This window comes from Candoia aspera, chromosome 10 (genome assembly GCF_035149785.1).
Source record: "Candoia aspera isolate rCanAsp1 chromosome 10, rCanAsp1.hap2, whole genome shotgun sequence".
Lineage (NCBI taxonomy): Eukaryota > Metazoa > Chordata > Lepidosauria > Squamata > Boidae > Candoia > Candoia aspera.
Window position 1 is genome coordinate 2921025 of NC_086162.1, and position 20515 is coordinate 2941539.

The 20515-nt window shown below is 52.2% G+C and overlaps 2 protein-coding genes across 2 annotated transcripts in view; one reads left to right on the top strand and one right to left on the bottom strand.

Moving 5' to 3' along the window:
* Positions 1-20515, top strand: part of PPIE (peptidylprolyl isomerase E) — a 338541-nt gene that overhangs the window by 53795 nt on the left and 264231 nt on the right. The gene's annotated exons all lie outside the window — the stretch shown is intronic.
* The window catches only part of LOC134503080 (microtubule-actin cross-linking factor 1-like), a 272573-nt gene that overhangs the window by 16102 nt on the left and 235956 nt on the right, over positions 1-20515 (bottom strand). Inside the window, exons 58-80 of the mRNA XM_063311709.1 lie at positions 19905-19989; positions 19441-19682; positions 18914-19120; positions 17784-17903; positions 17129-17236; positions 16797-17015; positions 15895-16098; positions 13220-13451; positions 12836-13062; positions 12136-12258; positions 11717-11818; positions 10824-10925; positions 10538-10711; positions 9888-10043; positions 9063-9260; positions 8594-8722; positions 7996-8169; positions 6113-6268; positions 5676-5882; positions 4491-4610; positions 2029-2198; positions 1638-1797; positions 104-298 (exon numbers count right to left, since the gene is read on the bottom strand). Coding sequence (XP_063167779.1) covers positions 104-298; positions 1638-1797; positions 2029-2198; positions 4491-4610; positions 5676-5882; positions 6113-6268; positions 7996-8169; positions 8594-8722; positions 9063-9260; positions 9888-10043; positions 10538-10711; positions 10824-10925; positions 11717-11818; positions 12136-12258; positions 12836-13062; positions 13220-13451; positions 15895-16098; positions 16797-17015; positions 17129-17236; positions 17784-17903; positions 18914-19120; positions 19441-19682; positions 19905-19989 — 3810 coding nt within the window. The remainder of the gene's footprint in view (positions 1-103; positions 299-1637; positions 1798-2028; positions 2199-4490; positions 4611-5675; positions 5883-6112; positions 6269-7995; positions 8170-8593; positions 8723-9062; positions 9261-9887; positions 10044-10537; positions 10712-10823; positions 10926-11716; positions 11819-12135; positions 12259-12835; positions 13063-13219; positions 13452-15894; positions 16099-16796; positions 17016-17128; positions 17237-17783; positions 17904-18913; positions 19121-19440; positions 19683-19904; positions 19990-20515) is intronic.

A 20515-nucleotide genomic window follows, 5' to 3' on the forward strand; every position in this document is an offset into this window, starting at 1 on the left:
AGGAAGGCGGGAAGCGCAGGGGTGGCGCGCAAGGCTTGCAGCCCCCTTCAGTGCAGACCGACCACAGGTTTACAGCTGGAGAGGCCGCCTCATCCTCCCCCACCTGCTTCAAGGCCTGCTCCAGCCGCGTTTGCTTCAGGACGGACATCTTGCAGACCGTGTCCCAACGGTTGCTCAGCTCCTGCAGCTGCACTTTCACCCAGGTGGTGTCGTCTCGACTGCTCTCGATGAGCTCCCGGCCCGAGCGCTTGAGGACCTGGATGGTGCCCGTCCGCTTCCCGAGTTCTTTCTGGAAAACCTACCGAGGGAAGGAAAATCACTCTTGAGCCGAGCTTCACTCCTGGTGGCTACGTACACACAACCATACAGTTTTCTGCAATGGTCAGAAATGGTTTCTCTCTCTCTCCTTAACAATGCTTTGAACCTCTGGTTTGATGCTTTAGCATCACACTCATTGATGAAGGCTGCAAACCTCAACCAGAGCAACAAGACGGCTCCCTTACTGCTGTCCCTAAGCCTGCTCTGGCTTTGATCTGGTTCAAGATCAAAGGAATGGGCTGCCTTATTTGAGGCTGGAAACCAAGGGAGTGGGGTGTTCAGGTCCCCAGCTTCCTTGCCGTTCTCTGGGCCATCCCGTTCTCCAGAGGAGTGGCAATGGGTCTTCTGGCATCTGTGCTGGCCACCTGGCCACAGCTGGCCACAGCCGGCAACCCTGGACTGGGCTGGAACTGCCCGAGGAGATTGCAGTGGCGGGATAAGACAGCCTGCTGACCTGCTGCTGGAGGCGTCCCCCTTGCTTGGCCCAACTGTCAGGGAGATCTTCCAATCTCTCTCTGAATAGCAACTTGGTGCCAGAGCGCTTTCTGAGCATGGTGTGTGGCAGAGAAGAAAATGTCAGGAAAAGGGGAAAAGGGCAGGCAAAAGCACCAGATGCCGAAGGGCGGAGGATCAAGCCTGAGGATCGAGGGAGTCCTTGGTGGTGGGGGCACGCCAGCTCTCTGGAGCAAGGCAGGGCAGGCCTTCGGGACTGTGCTCTCCGCCCCCACACCATGCACTGAGAGATCGTCCAGCCCTGCCTCTGGTGATGGGAGGGACGAGATCCCCCATAGCAGGCACCACCGTCTGCTGTAGGAAAATCAGCAAAGTGGGTTGCTCAGAGAAACGCTTCCTTGAGGGCAGAGGGTAGAATCAAAATTCACATAATCAAGCACAAAACCTCAGGAGAAATGCACACCTCAAACAAGCCAGCTAACATACTGCATTTGCACACAGGCAGCAAGATGCAGCTCGCCGCCCTGTCCGTCCCTTCCCCCGGGACTCTCCAGCCACACTCGCTCCTTCCCACCCACCGCGACCAATTGATTTCTTTGGAGGGGAGAAAGGAGCACGTGGGCTCGGCTGCCCACCAGGCCCTCACAAGTTGCTCCGGGACATTCTAGAAAGAATGATGAAGCTGGAGGCTGGCCATTCATTTTGCAAAGTGCCACCTCTGCTTTCTTTTGAAACCTGAAGGGAAGGAATCCGGGCAGACCGCGAGGGAGAGTGCCAAGTGCCGTTGTCATGGGCACCCAAAGGGGCTGGGCTAGATGGCTGCCCCCTCCTCTTCCGCATCCATCCTTCTGCACCCTGGCAGTTACCTTGTGAGCATCCATTAAATTCATGACCAGGTCCAGATCCCCATGGACAGGCTGGTCTTCAGCCAACTGGGGCTCCACTTTGTAGAGCCAGTCCACCAGGGCCTGCAGGGCATCCATAAACTGCCCGGAAAAGAGAAGCGCCTCTTCCAGTTTGTGCTGCCTGCAAAGGGAAAAGGTGGGAAAGGATAGCAGGCGTCCTCTTCCTTGGACACGGGCGGTGCTTAGCCCACATCGGGTGAAGTATGAAAAGCCTCTGGCGCAAGCCGGTCAGGAGCCCGCCCGACCCCTCAGCACAGCCCTGCTTGGACTTCCAATTGCCCCCCAACCTCCCGCAGTGCCTCCACTGCCAGGAGCCAGCTCCGAGGGAGCCCCGCTGGCTGCTCTCGCTCACCGTTCCACAGATTTGCCACAGACGGTGTCCCACTTATCCCGGACTTCCCCCAGGAGGTGGTCCAGGTTTTGGGTGTCCTCAGGGAAGTGGGCTTTCTCTTTCAAGGCTCTTCCAGTGCGGATGGTGGTGTCATAAACGGGCTGTTTGCCTCCCAGGGTTTTCTGGAACTCCTGCGTTGACAGACAGACAAACAAACAGGGAAGGTGAAGCAAATCACTGCGTCTTCATTCCGCTTGCCTCTTCCTATTTTAGTTGGAGAGAGGAGCAGGGGCTTCCCTGGACCAGGTGGCACCACCCTGCCAGTCAGGGCAAGCCACCCATCACCCTGCCTCACGTAGCACCTGCGGGCTTCCTGGGCCCCTTCCACGCTGGGAAAGGGCAGGGAAGGCCTCGGCGCCTGCTTCTGGAACTCCTTCCCACCCCTTCTTTAGCAGCAGCAGCAGCAGCCATAAGAGGCGCCTGTAAGTCCTGATGTGCAAGAAAGCGACATGTGGTGCCAGCTTGTGCTTCTGCTTTCCCCTTGTCTTTCATCTGGCACATCTGCGCGTCCACACGGACTGGGAAGCAAGGGATGGGCCACGTGGCCTCTGCTCTGGGCCACGGAGGGAGGAAGGGAGCTGAGAACGGATGCACTGGAGGAAATTTTTTTTTTTAGATTTTTTATCCTGCCTTTATTTTTTTTTATAAATAACTCAGGGAGGGGAACATATGCCTCCTATGCCTTCCTCCTCCTCTTTTCCCCACAACCACCACTCCGTGAGGTGAGCTGGGCTGAGAGAGAGCGACTGGCCCAAGGTCACCCAGCCGGCTTTCATGCCCAAGGCGGGACTAGAACTCACCGTCTGCCGGTTGCTAGCCCAGCACCTTCACCACTAGACCAAACTGTTTTTTTCTTTTTCTTTCCTCCCAGCCCAATTCAACCCGTTTTCAAACTCAGCCTTTCTTCTGGCGGCTTCTCCCCTCATGCCAAATTCGTTCCCACACTGTTCAATCCCCTGCAGGTTCATCCTGCCAACAGACAAAGCCCTGAGCCCATTTATGTAATTTCTTTCCAATATTCCTTTCAGGTAGAATACTGGCAAAGGGGTTGAAAGAGAAGGCCAGAGAATTGTTCTGGGCAAGCTAGATCACTGTCCTTCAGGTGTCCCCTCTGTCCCTGAGCAAGGGAGGAGATGTTCCAAAGGGTTTACATCTGGTCAGAGGCCCAGAAATCATTCATGCTCAAGAACTCTCACGGCAAGTCACAAACTCAGCTTGAGTAGCTAAGATGCTTTACTGCAGATGCAACAAACTTTGTTTCAGTGAGGAGCAGCTAAGAACACACACGTCTGAATCTGGAGTCTTCCTCCCATCCTTTCTGGCAATGGACTCTTGCAGTCCATTTCGCACACAGTTGGTTCACCTGGCCTGTCCCAGGTCTTTGCTCCTCCTTGGCAACCCCAGCCTCACGAGGGGGGGATTGGTTATATGCAGCTGCAATAGACTCTATGAATAAGCAACCCCATGCTGTGCTCATCTTTTTAGCCATCTGCATTTCTAAAGTAGCTGATTTGCATAAAAAAAGAGTTCATATTTTCAAGGAATTACGTAGGAGGAGTGGGTTCAGGCTGTTCAACTTGGCTTTTGCTCCCCAGCCTCCAGGGGCATCCAAAGACTGCAGGGGGGAGGGGGTATCCCCCCAAAAATCAAGATGGCAGTTGGGACCGCACAGCTGAAGCCCTGTCCCTTTTTTACATGTCACAACACCTGTAAGAAAGGGTTGGGGCTTCAGTTGTGCAATCACAGCAACCCTCTTGACTTTTGAACCCACCCCCCACCTCCTGGGTGCCCCTGCCAGCTTCCCTTTTGCTCTTCCCCCCCTCAGATAAAGGCTAAAATGACATGTTGAGTCCGTGCAAGACTTAATACCCCCCCATATACAAAAGGCCCAAATTGCTCCCCGGTGATAGCACCAAATTACTCCTCCAGCTCAGGTATAAAAAAAAAGAAAAATTTAAGTGTGGCCTCTAGAAAAACTAAATCACCCCTCCCCACCAAAACAACGCACATCCATCCCTGATGTAGCTCCTTTCTTCTGCAGACTGATTTTTCAAACCTGGTTTGAAAACGTGAGGGTTGAGTTTGCCTGTGCTATTTGTGGAATGCCTTAATCCTCAGTAATTTACTTTTAAACCAGACCTCCAAGATCCTTCACGTGTGTTGCAAACTGAGAGCTGATATGCCAGTTCTCTGAGCGCCAAAACGCACAACTCATCTGTCTAAGCCATCTTGCCCGGGACACGCAAGGGGGGCCTGAATGCTCGAGGCTCAGGGCATGAGAGACGTGAGAGCCCAACCTGCTGGACAGGAAGCCTTGCCGCCACCAGCCTTAGGGGCTGCCTGGCCCTGACAGAGAGGAGTCTGTTCTGCTGCCCAACCCTAGTTTTAAATGGTCCCCAAAGAGATTGTAACTGGACTCCAACCTTGTGCTTGGAAAGCTGCAGTTTGATTTTGTCAGGATCGTTTGAAATTTCCAGCTCAGAGTTTAGACGATTTTCAGCATCTTCCAACCAGTCCACCAACTTTTTCCAAGCTTCGTGGAACTAAAAGGGTAAAAATGGACCCCAAAGAGTGAGCGTTACGCATCTGATCCCTTGTTTCTCCCAACGAAACCTGCGACACCCTCTCAGGGAGATCTCTGGCATGGTCTTCTCCCCTCATTTATGTATTGATTGTCTCAGTTCCAGAGAGGCTGGCTGCCAAGGAAGTTTACAGTCCAAGCATGGACTGTTACTCCTTGGGTAGTAGTAGGAAGAGTCCCCGCTTGCCTTCCAATCTCCCGTTTCCAGGATGCCTTCAGAACTCCTCTGCTGTCAGCCCTTCAAGGTAGCCAGACAGGCGACCAAAACCACGAGTGCCCACCCTACCTTTACTGTGAGGTCACAGGGACAGAATCTGGCAAGCCTGACAGCACTTCCCCCTCCCCTGCCCTTGCGGTCCGGAGAACCAGGGAGGGTCCCTTCCGAGACGCTCTCCCCCCCGCCCCCCCTTTGGACTCGGGTGTCGCTTATCGGCCGTTGCCTGGCTGCGGCTCTTCCTCCTTCCCCTGAGGTGATTCTCACCGCCTGTTACATCTACCAAAGAGACACTTGCACCCGCCGCTCACCTCCAGAAGCCTCGGCTTTGCTCCCCTGCTAATTCCTTACCAAGCTAAAATCCCTGGCTTCCTCGCTTTTCCAGCCCATTCTGCACCACTACCGAACTTCCAGTTCTTAGCCCGACTGTGCTCTACCTTCCTACTTCCCAAGCTTACTTTCCCTGTTCGTCTTGTGTTCTCCCCCTCCCCTGCACAAGCTCCCATCTTCCCAACACTTCTCCTGCTCCACAGGATTTGCCGTTTCGCCTCAACCTCCCTTTCCTTCTGAGCAAACAAGCCATGCCTCCCCTCTCTCCTCTCTTTGTTGGTCCTCCCCAAGCCAGCAGAATCCCCTCCCTGTGGCCCCCTCACTGCCAGCCCACAGCTCTTAATGCATTTTAACTGTAGTCCTGCTGCATTAGGGTGGCAACAAGCATGGCGCCTGGGACAATGCTGCTTCTTTGCAAGGATGTAAGCTATTTTGTAGGCCCACAGTTGACTCACAAACTGTACTGCCCTCCATAGCACTCACCTGTTTTGCCCGCTTCCTGGCATCGTCCAGCGCCCGCCCCCTTTCAACTGACCGCTGGACAACCTTCTCCCAGCGGGACTGCACACTGACCAGGAGGTTCTTGATCAGGACCACATCCTGCTTCTGGCTCAGAAACTTCAGCTGATTTCCACTTTGGTCCAGAGCAATGATCTGATGCCGGTGGGCGTTTACTTCATTAGCAAAACCCTGCCGGGGGTCGGATGGGGGGAAACAAAAGATAAATCCCTCCATGGGCACTTCTTCGGAATCCTGGCATTATGGGATGCAGCCACATCTCCTTCCTTTGGGTGAGAGCTGAGAGAGGCCTGCACACAAGGCTGAAGTCCCACCCATCCCCCTGGAGACCCTCTGGCTGGCGTTCCTCGCTGGGCTGTTGTGAGCCTTTTGCCAAGATTAAGCAAGATTAATGCCCTTACCTTGTGATCCTCTACTTGGGAGAGCACAGTGTTAAGGATGAGGCTGGGGGGAGAAGCAACGTTCAGACTCTGCTCCGCCAGGGTCAGCCAGTTGATGAAGTCCTGCAGGGAATTCTGGAATTCGGTTGCCAAGTTGAGCGCCTCCTCCAGCTTGGACTAAATAGGGGACAAGGCAGAGGAGTGAGAAAGGGGGGCAGAAAAAAGGGACACCCAACAAATCTCACCGTGGTTGGCCTGCACCTGCTCCAAGAGTAAAACTAGAATTTCGCTGAGGTTCGAGTTGGATAAGAAATCAATATGCCACTTTCTGGCTTTGCCAATCTAAGTCTAACGTGTTATCTTTTTTTAATTGTGACCCTCCGAACCCCAAGTTGCTGAAGACCCACAGTTTGAAAAGCCCCAGGTAGTCACACCCTTTCTAATGACATTCTCAGCGGGGTGAATTCCTTCCCCTTTCACCACCCCATGAAGAATGATGGAGAGATGCTGACTCAAAAGCTAACAGAAACTTTTCCATGGATGAGGCAGAAACCTGCTGCAGCCCCTTGATGCTTCCTGACAAAAGAGGGGTCTGAATGCTGGTGAGGAAAGGAAACCTTGAAGGCGCATTGCCTGCCCCACTGAAACTCCCTCTCTCCTTCACCCTCCAGTCCACCCTTTGATCCTAGTGCTGGGTCAGGGGCTCATTTGCAGGATTAACGGGAGCTCCATCAGGCTCTGAGCAGCTTATTCCAATAATGGAAATGGGGGAAGCCTTGCAAGGACTCACCCACCCAGTCGGGTGGCATATAAATCAATCAAACAAACAAGGGGAGCTTTGAGAGGACACTGAACACCACCTCCCCACCCCACTGGGCTGGACCCAGTCCTGCGCCCTGTATTCAGTCACCCCCTGCCTCTCATCCCTCCGCACAGTCAAGCAGGCCTCTGCTTAGGGGCGACGGGACTGCAAGTCTGCACTTTGTGAAGGATACAGATCAGTGTTTCTCAACTTTCAGAAGGGTGGACTTCAGCTCCCAGAATTCCCAGCCAGCACGGGTATTGCTATAAGAAAGCCAGCCTGGTTGCTACCCTGCTGGTATGGCTATCCTGGTGGGCTTCAACCAGGGGCCATGCATCAGGTAAGTGGAACTAACAAGGAAAATGAGGAAAAGGCACTTCGCCTGAGCCACGCTGCTTTCCCAGGCCAAACTCATATCAACTGCTTCTCCTTCAGCAAACTTGGATCCCTGCTTCTCCCTCCCAGCCCAGTCTCCTGAGCTCTTTTGTTCCACTCAGGTTCAACAGTTCCTCTGTGAAGTCCATGATTCCTACATGCAGAGAATCCAGTTTACTCATACGGGTAGTCCTCACTTAACAACCGTTCGTTTAATGATGGTCCAAAGTTACCACAGCCTCAGAAAAAGTACTTTACGACCTGTACTCAAACGACTGTTGCAAAACATCACACCACCCCTGCAGTCACACGATTGTGATTTGGGCACTTGGCAACCAGCTCACAATTATGACCAGTTCCAGCATCCTGCGGTCACATGATCGCGATTTGTGACCTTTTTTGCCAGTTTCTGGCAAAAAAAGCCATTGGGGAAGCTGGATTCACTTAACGACCATTGTAAAATGGTCAAAAAATCAGGTCCGGCCACGTGGTGACTCACTTAATGACTGCACCACTTAACAACCAGCTTTCCAATCCCTATTGTGGTTGTTAAGTGAGGACTACCTGTATAAAGCTGGAAACAGACCTGCCAATCAAAGGCTTGCCGTGCTGCTGCTGCCAGAGAAAGGCAAATCTCTTTCCCTCGTGTGTATCTGCACCATACCCATCTGAGTGCAATAAGACGGTGCTTGGCGTAACCAAAGTCCCTATCAGCCCTGTCCACTACCTTTCGCTCTTCCATCTTCGTGCTGACAAGGACCCATTTCTGTTCCAAGAGAGCCACGCTTTGTTCCATCTTTGATCCAGATCCAGAATCATCGCGGCTCAGAAGCATCAGCCTCCCCTTCGCCAAGAGCTGGCTGTAGATCTCCTCATTGGCCTTGAACTGGGCATAGAGCTCCTGGAACACGAAGGGGCATTTTTCACAGGGGGCATTTTGCAGGGTTCCTCCTCAAAGATACACCAGGTCTTCTTTGCCGGCACTGTTTGGCTCAGGGAATTTTTGGTTAGTGACAAAAATTCCTGCTGGGTTTAGAGGTCCTAAAGTGGATGCATGCCATCTTCACACCTTTTTCCTACAAGACTTGGGTATTGTTGGCTAACCTACTGTGAAACCACCACAGAGCTTTCATGTGGGCTCTATGGCTACACCGCGTAAGGTAAAATGAAGCTCAATGAGCCTTTCCCCCCTAATTCTTTTCGAACGGTTCCTATTTGTCTTTTAGGCTGACTCCCTAAGGGGCATTTTTATTACTGAAAAAGTGCTTTTCCAGAGTGAATCCCCCCATCACTGGAGGGGTCATCTTCCAGCAGCTGTGACTCACCATGTGGGCACTGAGCTGTTCCCGGGCAGTTTCTGGCAGCCCACCTGTCGGTTTAGAAGCTGACAGTTGACTCTCCATCCTGGTGAGCCACAGAAGGAAGTCTTCAATCTCACCATGGAAGCCCTGAGCCTGTGACACGTGCAAAGGACAAGATGGGCCATTTATGGATTTCAGTGCAAGATTGGCAACTAATGCCTTTCCTGGTAATCCAAACCTACAAGGACTTCAAATCCAAAGTAACAAAAAGGATACCTTTTGTGGGTAATAATATAAAAAACCACTACCTGCAAAAGGCCCTGAAAATCACAGTATTAAATCCCCACGCAAGCCCAGCCAACCAAGGAAGAGGGATGCCGCTCTCTGAAAGAGGGCCAGTTGTAAGTCAAGGGCTCAGAGCTGGCAGACCGCTTTTCCTCACATTGTCCTTCATCTTCCCAGCTCACGAGGCTGGCAGACCCGCCCTGCCCACCTGTTGAAGAGTCGTCTGCAGTTGCTGCTCCCGCTCTTCGGTCTTCTGCAGCACCGACTCCCAGCAGGAGTTCATGGTCTCCAGATGGTTCCGGAGGCTGCTGGCGTCATCCCCTGCGCTGGATTCCAGCAGTTCATTGCCAGCCTTGTTCACTGTCTCTACTGTGGCTTGGTGAGCCAACACATCGTTTTTCAGCACCTGGGATGGCATCAGGGGTGGAGAACAAAACAGGTTTTTGCAGCCCTTATAAGAAGGGCTCAGCTTTCAGCTTTGCTTTTGCGGAAGATGACTCAAGCTGAAAATGCCAGGGAACGAAGGAGCTCTTTCAGGGGAGCCACCTTGGCTTCTTCTTGCACTCTGATTTAGCACCCAGAACCCCAGCAGATGAGAAGATGCGTCTGGAGATGAGTGACTCACTCGCCCAGGCCCAATGTAGCCAAGGGGAAATACCCCCAGTGCTCTGGCCCCAGCAGACGGGTGGCCCCTGCTCTCGGAAGGCAGCTTCACTGATCTGCCACGGCATCAGAAGGCAGGGCTCCCGGCGGAGGGGGCAGTTTGCGGGTACGAGGCTGTTTATCCACCCAATGGGCAAAGGATCCAGACCCCTGAATGCGTAGCCTGACTACTTTCTGGCAGCAGGTTGCTAAGGCAGAGACTACAGAGATGCTGGACACAAAAAAACAGGAACCTCAGGAGCCGAGTGACTGCTATCATCTAGCTAGGGCAGGACATGGCCCTCAAGACCCCGGAGAAACAACGTAAATCGAAGCAGAACCCTTGTTGGAAACAGCCAAAGGACTCTGCGTGTCCCCTCCTTGCACTCACGTGGTGCTTGGCCAACTCCACCTCAATGACTTTCGGGTCCCCACTGATGGGCCTCTGGGCATCCAGCAGCTCTTCGGTGTGGGTCAGCCACGCCATTAGCTCAGCCAGGGCATGCTGAAACTGGCCAAGGGCCAAGAGGGACCCTTCCAGCTTGTGCTGTTTAATGAAGAGGGTAGAGAAAGAGGACGGGTTTTAATATTCAGTGGGACCTTTCATCACACCTTTCCACCCCAACAAGGGGTACTCAAGAAGGCTCACCATGTTTTTAAAACAATACAACTACAAAACCAACAAACCAGGAAATAAGTTAAGAATAGCTCAAACCAAAAAGTCAGGCTCAAAAATCAAACAGGAGAGAAGCCAAAAACTGGCTAATTGATCAAAAACAATGTTACTGCCCAGAAAAGAAAAAAAAACTATAAAGATTTCAGAGTATTTCATGCAGCCTGGATGCAGCCTCCAGGCAGGCAGAAGGCCTCCATCAACTGCACACGAGCCAGAGCCCCTTCAGGTGTGAACAGGTGAGGATGAGGACCATCTGGGAGGAGCTCTTTCTAAAAGGGGGAAGCCATGGCCTCAGCTCGGAAACGACCGAGTGGGATAAGCCCTCCCCTCATCCAGCCAGCCCAGGGCCTGGGAGTTTGCCATACCTGCCGATGGGCTATTTTGTCACCCAGGTTCTCCCAAAGATGCTTCAGCTCTGTCAGAGGCTCCCTGATGATGTCTCGGTCTGTCTCGTCTGTAGCTTTTTTGAGCAAAAGTTCTCCCTGGTGATTCAGCTTCTCCATCTCTATTTGCTGCTGGTACACTTCTATTTTAAATTCCTGCCAGAGAGTAGAAAATGAGGATGACATTCTAGGCTATTACTACCACCACAGACACCTCAAGGTTTGGAGAAAACTGCACTCATTTCCTGCTTGGCATGCGCGCGCACACCTTCATCTCATTCAGTTGTTCTTTGACGGTGTTGAGGTCTGTGCCCACTGGAGGCATGTTGCAGAGTTTAATCACGGTGTTATCCAGCCAGTCAAACATAGCCTGCAAAAAGAACATGGACACAAATGAAGGCGAACCTAGCTAGCCTTCATCCTGCCAAGCTGCTGTCTCTGAGAATCAGGACTCTTCCCCGTCCCTTGCTGTCCTGAGAGCCACTCAGATCCACTCCTACGCATCCGCACAGAGGCCCCCGGGCTTAAAGGGCTCCCAGCATTCCAATCCCCTTAGGAGTCTGTCTCCTTCGGCGCTAATGATGCTGTTTCTTGTTCTGGCCAGGCATGAGGACATTGGTTCCTCAGCACAGCTCAAGTCCATCACAGGCCGCACTCAACCCCAGAGAGGAAGTTCATCTCTGCCCCCGGCAACTTTTGGCCTCCCATTAGCTCGAGGGGGGTGGGCAACCTTCAGTCCACAAATTATACTTATCCTCCACCCCACCAAAAGCAGTCGGAGTTCATGCTAGTGAAATTCAGCAACAAAACAGCTGAATTGTTGGCCTTTGCCTGGTACGCGAAGGGTAAAAATGGGTGCGCTAAGCCCACCCATAGGGCACTTGAGCCCCTCTAAGCCCCAGAAAATGGGCAGACACTCAAATTCAGCAGTCGCTCTATTTCAAGGGCTGGTTCTTGGTGTGAGAATGACCAAACAGATCAGGACTTGAGTAAGCTAGGTCTCTATGTCCGTTTCCTGCCTTGGCCCCTCCAAATCCTCTCCCCCTCCAGTGACACTGCCAGGAAATCTCCCCCAGCCAGCGGGGCCACAGGGAGAGCAGCAGCCCTCCGGCCGAGGAAGAGGCCCGCCCCACCACCTCCTCCCGGGCCCTCTGGCACCACCTGCAGGTTGTCCTGGTACTGCACGGCGCTCTGCATGGCCTCGGCCAGCCTCTCCAGCCTCTCCTTCCAGGTCCTGCTCAGGTGCTCCCAGGCGCTGTTCATCTGCAAGACAGGAAGGACTCCGCAGCTCCAGCACCCCTGGCCAGGCCGGGCGTGGCAACAGAGCCGTTTGGCGGAAAGGGTTTGGCAGAGGTGCCCGTTTCAGCGGGGGGCGAGGGAGCAGCCCGCATCTTTTGGACAAAGCGCCTCTGGACCTCCGTCTGACAGAGTCGCCTACCCGGCTGGGGCACAAGTGGCATGAATTTCTTGCCAAGCAGATGGGAGGAGTCCCACACAGAGGCCCCATTTTGCCTTCCTGTCCCTCCTCCCAACTTCACATCAAAGCAGCTCAGCCCAAAACTGAAAGGGCCACCACCTACCTCATCGATGCTTTTCTTCACTTCTGGTTTTTCCATCTCTCCACAGGCAAAAATCAGATCGGCCCCGAGGATTCGGATGAATTCCAGTTCTTCGTGCAAACTGTCAGTCTCCTCCTTGATTGTCTGCAGGGGAGGATCAAGCAGCAGATGATGGTTGTTTAGCAAACTCTCCCTACCCTCACATATATCAGCAACTGTGTTTCTGAAATGGTGTCCGTAATCAGAGTTTATTCCTAGAATATGACGCTTACGCAGCAATATATACCTTTGCTATAACAAAACACGAAGTAGCAGACAAATGGTTAAGTAGATCAAAGAATGGGATATGTTCAGGTTTTTTATCAAATCATTTTCCCTCTGTGGGTTGTTGTTTAAAATCTAGGGAAGAAACATTCTAAAGCTTATTCCTAGAAAGGAGGTCACGGCCTGTTGAAACAGAAAGCTAACTGGCACAGTATCATTCGTGCCAGAAAAAAACACCAAATAATGTTCTGGTGATTGTTCTGAACAGGAAATTAGAGAATTAAGAGGTATCTCTTCTTAAACCAATGCCTTCTGCGAAGTGGGAAGGCCTAAATTTCCCTCTCTTGGCTTTCACAACTCTTTTGAAGACTCAAGTTATGGACAATTTGTGGGAACGCATTCCAGAAGTTAACAGTCTGCAGAGTATGAAGCTTAACAAACGGCTCTGCCTTCCTACCTCAGCTGCTTCAATCTGCTGTTTGATGATTGATGGGTCAATCCCAGGACTTTCCAGGTCATGGACAATGTCCTGTGTATCTCGGATAGTGGTTAGGAGGGCAGCCATGTCGTACCAGAACTTCTCCGCCAGCTCCAGAACATCAAGGAACTTGATTTCACGCTCCTCAGCCCGAGCTTTGATGTCTTCCCAGAAAAATACCATCTGATCTAATTTATCCTGGATGTCTGAAATGGAGCAAGGAGGATTAAACCCCCCCACAAATCCTCAGGAAAACAATTCTACTTCTGTGCTAGGAAACACGTGGCTGTCTAAATCCCATGCAACACCAAGGAAGAGGGACCACGTGCAAATCCTAGATTTCAGGCTATTCTAGCACCTTACCTTTGGCTGCCAGATCTCTGTCTGCTCCTTGGGATCGTCCAATCAGCTCTTCTCCCCGGCGCTTTAGCCCTTCGAAGGAGGGCTGCAGCTTCTCCAGCTCCAGCGTGGCATTTTTATTGTCACCGATGCACTCCCGGATCTTCTCAACCTCCGCTGGGATCAACGGAGGCATGCGCAGGCGGGAGGAGAGGTTCTCCAGCGTCTCCAGCATCGGCTCTATCTTATCGTGAAACTGAATGGAAGGGAGGACCACAGTGAGGTTCCAGCTGATTATGCCAAAGGGCACATTTAGATCTTTGCTGCTTTGACTGATTCTTCTTAGTCGACATGCTCTTCTCTGTGCATGACCCTTGCAAATTCCTCTCTGGAGTGTCGTATGTTTTTTGGAAAGATTAATCCCAAGACACAAGTCTTTATCAAAACTGGTTGCTGCGACTAAGAGCAAATCCTGATGTCAAATATTTCATGGCACTGGTTGTGCCAAGAGTGTTCTCTCCTCCACTCCCCCCGTTCCTGCCCCCCTCCCTGCTTTATGACCTGCTATGAATTCTTGAGGGAACAGGCACAGCCGCTGTCCTACACCTGAAGGCAGAAAGGCATTGTGGATTCAAGTCAGGGAATTAAAACGAGAGCTGAACCCCATCCAAGACATATGTCGGTGACTCCCAAATCTTCTGCAAGCTTTGGGTGTGATGTGCGTGCCTTTGCTTGGGTCCTTTCATAATAAAATCCATTTCCTTTCCAGGAGGAGCATCAACTGGCATTCAAGCTCATGTCTGGAGGTGCCCTGTGGGGCATTTGCCCCTCTGAGGTCACGCTATAAACCGCTCCTGCAGCCTGCCTGAATTCCAAAGCAACCCACCCTCAACAGGGAACAGCTATGGGAGTCCGGAAGCCACTCCTCTGGGCGTGTAGAGAGTGAGTTGCACCATTTTGGGGAACCAGGTGCTCAGGCCTTCCTTGCTCCTTCAAGAACGGCTTCCTTAAGAGCAAATTACTGGGGGCGGGGGCAGGGGGAGGACATACTCTGGCTTCTTTGGGGAGCTCTCAGTGGGGGAAGGGCCTCATGGCAGAGAGAGAGAGCCACCTTGTTTTGGCTTCAGCTGAAGCACCAGTGACATACATGATCACAGAGCAACATTCTGCACCCGCCACCCTTGCTTTCTCCACAATTCGCATTCAGTGTTTCCTGGTGGGGGGCACAAACACACAGCAAGGCAGTTCTGCTCTCTCCAAACCAGAGGCGGCAGCAGAATAGGCCGCCCCTATTTAGGTAACTAAATAGGGATTTTTCGCGCATCTTGCTAAGAATCTGCCCCAGAGTGTTCAGTACTCCGGGGTGCGAGAGGCGTCCACCACCCTCAAGTGGGCGCGAGAGAATTCCAAGCGAGGAAAGCGAGCAACGTACGATGAGAACCTTTTGGCTAATCCAGAGGGCAGGAAGTCTGTTACGCAACGAGGGGATTCTTACCTCTGCAATCTGTCATGGTGGAGTCAACACAACAATGAGTGGTGACGAGCACGCAGGGAAGACGGTAAATGGGCACCGAAACAGACAACGGGGAAGACATTCCACAATGGGAGGGGTGATGAGAGGGGGTGGAGGAGGAAAAACTCAGCATTAATGTGAGGGTAAACCAAAGGGAGTAGAAATGACTAAAGCAATATAAAAATGTATTCTAGAACTACCTTCAACAGATGTGACACAGAACAAAACCTAATGTAACAGCATTAAGGATTACCAACTAACTTCCACAAGACAAGTTGAAATGAGGGGACAACAAATGTGGTTCCTTGCATAAATCCAAAACACTGTGATGCCAAAATGGAAATTAAACAAATCTGATGAAAAAAAGCCTATACCAACCCCACCCCCCAAACCTCTGTTTCTATTGAGAATAGGAATTCTTTGCCAAACTTCTATTTGCCTCCATCTTCCCTTAATCTCTTAAGCAAAGGGTCTTTGTAGTCCCCAGGGAAGACTTAGGAGGCCAAATGCCCTTCCACCCCCAGCTGTTGCTCCTCCCAGGGAGAAGCCAAGATCAGTGCAGCAGAACTGTTCTCCTGAGCCAAGAGAAGCTTCTGGGGCAAGGAGATGCCTACTGGGCCCCTGTGACTCGCCGTTTCCCCTGCCCTGGGGTCTCCTCCCAGCCTTTCTCCCTGCTCTGCCTGTTTGCCTTCCCAAGGACTGGCGTCCCTTGGAGAAACTGGCAGAGCAGTTTTGCTTGCAAGAGGGTGACAAAATGGTCCCCCCAGCCCTATGCTACCCTATTCTGGCAGCAGAAGCTCGGTGGGGAGGGCTGGGAAGCAGCTTTGTCCCCAGCCCATCCACAAAAGGCCAAGACACAGCACCCTGCCCTGAAACAGGGCCGCTGTTTGCCCAGGGTGACCTTACCACTGACTAAGTCACTTCTGAATCGTGTCCTTACCTCCAGGTCCCCCTTCTGATTTTCTTGCCCAGAGACTAGAGGCACGATTCCTGGCCCTGGTTTCATCTGACAGTAAGCTTTAGCAAGTGTAGCCCTGCTGCCAAGGTTGCAGGCTCCCCCAAAGATACACAGCTGATTTTGCCTTTTCTCCTCTGGAGCTACGGCAGAAAACACCCCAATCCATTGTCCCCCACCCTGGGTCCTGCCCTGTCCTAAGCCCTCAAGGCCAGCAACGCGTTCCCAAACCTGGGTTGACTGGGAGATGGCCTCATCGAGGGCCAGGGCCCGCTGGCGGACTTCCTCCTTGATGTGGGAGTACGAGGCTTCTGCTGCAAGATACTTCTCCTGCACCATGGCCCCTTCTTCAGGGTTCAGCTCCTTCAGCTGAGGGCCAATTTTCAGCAGCTTATCAATGTGGGGCTTGTGCTCAGCAATTGATTCTCTCAGTTGCTACAAAGAAAAAATGCCATGTAAAGAAAAAGGTAACACTTTAACTTTCATCTGCTCTGGGATGCAGAGACCCCAAGAGCATGAAGAGAAGAGGTAGCACTTAAAGCCAAAGCTGTTTACTGGCTCCAGAAAATAAAGCATTGCTATACATAGCCAACAATTTGCTCTGAGTTTCATAAATTATACCAACCTAGTCAAGAACAAATTCAGCAGACTGGGAAACCCAGCATGCAAGTTTATTGTGAAGACAGAATTAAGCAAGAAAGTTAAACCTCCACCCTCTCATTTTATCTTTCAGCACAAAAATGTGTTGTGTATTGTGCTAACCACGCATTGTTTTAGTCTCAGTTGGCTGAATAAGGCAGCGTTTGGCTCACGCAGGGTACTAACACAGTACAGACCATGTCCGGGTTCCCTGCAATGAGCCCAGCCAATCTGAACGCCACGCGGCTACCCCACGGCAGGCTCAGCCAGGAGCCCCTTCCTCTCCTCTCCCCCATCCCAACTGGCACCTTCTGCCCAGCTTGCTCCTGCCCATCTCTTTTCCAACAAATGCTGGTATAACTTCCAACTCAGCAGAACTGCTCAAAGGCGAGGAGCAGCTGCTGTGTTAACGAGGGGCCCATTTTTAAGCTGTGCAGACTCAGCCTTTCCCAAAGGCATGCATGCGCAGGGACACACCCCTTATGCACAGTTACCCTCATGTCTTCCTGCTGCTGCTTGAGGTGCTCGTGGTCGATTGCTGGAGGGGGCAGCTGCCCAATCAGCACCTGGGTCTCCTCAAGCCAAGGACTGAGTTCCTCGTAAGTCTCCCAGAACTGGTTGACGAGGACCTGGGCCCGTTCCAGGCGCGCATAGCGCTCCGAGTGGAGGTGGCTGGTCTCCTCGTACTGCTTCAGAAGAGACTCGGTCTTCTCCTGTGGATCAGGGGCAGAGTTTGGAGCAGGTCAACAGGGCAGCCTCAAAAGCTGGATTTCCCAATCACCCTGGGCTCAACCTTCCTCAGTTCCTCCCGGGCCCCAAGATCTACCTGCAGCATGGCTTTCTGCTCCTCTCCACAAGTTCCCAAAATCTCAGTTCGCTGGCTGAGCAGCTCATCCACAGAATCTTTGTGACGAATGATGTCAATGGAGAAGGCCTACGTGGAAGAGAACGATGCTAGCACATCGGAAGCATAAAACAAAAGCAATGGGCTGGGTCTCCCTCACCACCCGTTCTTGATCACTGCATGCTCATTCTATCTACACGGCTTTCTGGGTGCTCCTGACTACCTAAAGCAGTGTTTCTCAACCTTGGCAATTTTAAGCAATTCTGGCTGGGGAATTCTGGGAGTTGAAGCCCACACAGCTTAAAGTTGCCAAGGTTGAGAAACACTGACCTCAAGATACATTATCCATTATTATTATTATTATTAAAACGTATATCATCTTCCCACACAACAGGGCCCAAGGCATCTCTCAAGGATTCAAGAAATCCTAATGGCTCTCCTTCGCTGTCCTGGAAGCATCCAGCTCTCCTGCCCCTTTCCCTTCATCCAGACCACCTCCTTCAGTCAGCCTCCCTTTGCTCCCCACCTGACCTTAACATGGCCTCTTGTTCTCCTTGCCCATCCATCTGGCCCAACTCTGCTCCATTTTCTAAGCTTGCTACTTCAAGACAGCCTCCATGTTTGCCCCTCTGCGTACCTTCTGCACCTGCAGCTGGGCAGTGGTCTGATCCTGCTCCAGCCTAATTGGGCCAAGTGCCAACAACTTCCGCCTGGTCTCAGCAACCCAGGCAAGCTCCGCATCGGCTGCCTGCTCGTACTGTCAGAGGAGAGAGAGCAGCCAAGTTATCTGGAGAAACTAACTGGCAAAAGACGGCTGTGGCGGGGCATCAACAAAGCTGCACACACAAGGTACAAAGCATTTGGGCCTGGGGATGGCAAAGATGCTTCAGATTGAGTGTGGCACCCTCATGGTACTTGCCAGCAGCTCCTTTGTAGGCCTGCCCAGATGCCCCCTGGGCTCAGGAAAATACCTGTTTGAGTTCTGGTGGCAGCAGTGATCACTGCCCCTTCGCCACCTCCTTAATGCCTCCAATGTGCATTTCCCGAAACTGCCTGGCTCTCTGCAAGCTCAGGAAAGGGCATGGACTTTTTAAGGAGCTGTTGACAGGTACAGGGAGGGTGCCATGCCAGATTTGAATACTGCACCCCTCTCTGCATATGCCTTCCTCATCAGGGACCCCTTAAATCTGCTGGGCCAGACATCTGGGGCATGGGGGGTGGGAAAGGCAGTACTGCAGAAGCAGCAAATGAATTCCAGCCTGGTGCTGCACGGAACAAACAGAGTGGGGGAAAATTTTATGAAAGTGGAAAAAGCAGGGGGGTCCAGTCACATAACTGGAATTTTAGGAGAGGACTGGAAGCCACATGTCTCTCCCCAGCATTTCTTCTACTGCCCCAGAGTGCGTGGGGCTCAACTGTTCAAACTGTTTTGCTCCACACATCTTACCCCTTAACCCATAAAACCTCCCCAAAGACAAATCTTGCCCAGGTGTGGAGCATGGTCCTCAACACACTGCATCAAGACTGACATAGCCCTCAAATAATGTCCCTGCCCTAGGAGAACAACTCCCCCACCCAATGTCCCCAGGAAGCATGTGAAAAACGTGTTTTGGTCCCTGGTGCTAGAGCTGTGCACTAATGCATGATGTCTAAGGATTGGCTTGGGTGATTGGGGAAAAAAGACCTACACAAGGCCCGTGCTTGAGTAAAGCACCCCAGAGAGTCGTGTCTGCATCACCAAGGGTTTACAAGGAACTCCCAGCCTACCTGCTGAGACCTCTGGATGGCAGCATCTATCTCTGCCACCCGTTGCTTGATGGTGTCACTGATTGCTTTATACCGCTCGTTGGTGTCTGAGACCAGCTTATCCAATCCTTCGCGGGCTCGCCAAGGCACCAGTTCAAGGAGGGCATGGCTCACTTCATTCACAGTGTCCAGGATAAGCTGGTGTTCCATCACCTCCTTCTTTAGCTCCTGGGGGGAAGAAGGCCACTCTCTGCAATCAGGCCATCAAGCTGGGCCAGACCTGGCTGTATCAAATGGCTAAACGCTGCCTCAGAGCAATTCCCAATGCGAGGACGGAGCTCTGCTTTCTGCCTCTGGAAGAGGAGAGGCAACATGGTGCCTGCTCTTCCTGCTGAGAATGAGGGAAGCTTCTCATTGAGCAGAAGCCCAACTTCCTACTGCCAGGAAGGAAAATCTCTGTATCCTATTTGTGGCAGGAAGAAGCGGGCAGCTGCAGGCCATCTCCAACCCAGCCTGGAACTTGGAACTTTCCCTGCAAAGCCCCTTACCTTCTGCCTCTGCTGGAACTGAGGGATCTGCTCGCCAGGGGGAGAGGGTCCTCCCCCAGACATCAGCTCCTCTTCCACCTGGCTCATCCAGCCCATCAGCTCTGTGTGTGTGGACTGGAACTTGGTGGCCAGCTGCCGTGCCTGCTCCAGTGTCCGGAGGGCCTTTGAGCTGGCAGTGGTGATGTCTGAGTAGCGGGTCTTGATGCCATCCAGTTTCTCCTGGATGAGCAGCACCTCTTCCCCTGCGGAAGATCACCGAGCATTTGGCTTGAAAAAGTCATCTAATGTGGATCCAGGCTATAGCAAGGTGCTCTCAAACTGGACACACAAGGCCTGACTCCCTGACCATCCCACCCATGCAAAAGTTTGGACTGTGAATTCTGTATTTTGCAGACCGGGTGCAGGTATGGATTGGAGTAGGCAAGGCAGGTGCAGCGGCTGCCTGGCAACTTTTCCTCTCCTACCTGTGGTTTGTTTCAGGAGGGCCTGCCCGTTCTTGATGGCCTGGTCAACGTGCTTCTTGCGGTTCACAATCTCATCATTCAAAGCCTAGGAAGAAAGGCATGGAAAAAAACTCTCTCAGAAAGAGGAGCCTCCCTGGAAAAGATCTTAGGGCTTTGTGAAAGATCAAAGCGTGTGATCTGGGGTCTTTTAATGTGCTTATCCTTGTTCTGTTATCTAAATGGACTGTCCCTTTAATACATAAATAAAGCAAAATAATTCCCATCGGAGCAGGCAAACTGGATCAGCACACATCGCTGGTAGATGAAGCCTGCCCAAGAGACTGGTGTATCTGTATGTGTGTGTGTCTTCTGTGCAGGAGCATTCTGCGCAGCAGGTGCAGCCAGGGTAAAACAGATGCCTTGAGCAGGCAGCAAGGAAAGATGCCCACTACCTATGTCAAATGGAAGGGTCTTCAGAGAACAGCCCAAGACTGGAGGCTTGCACAGGCTGAAGGGAACACCTGGACCTCCTCCTGCCCCTGCTGCTACCATATAGTCAATCTGAAATGAAGTCCATAGCTTTGGAAGGAAAGTCTGATGGTTCCTTCTGCTCCAGCCTGCTCCAGCCTTGG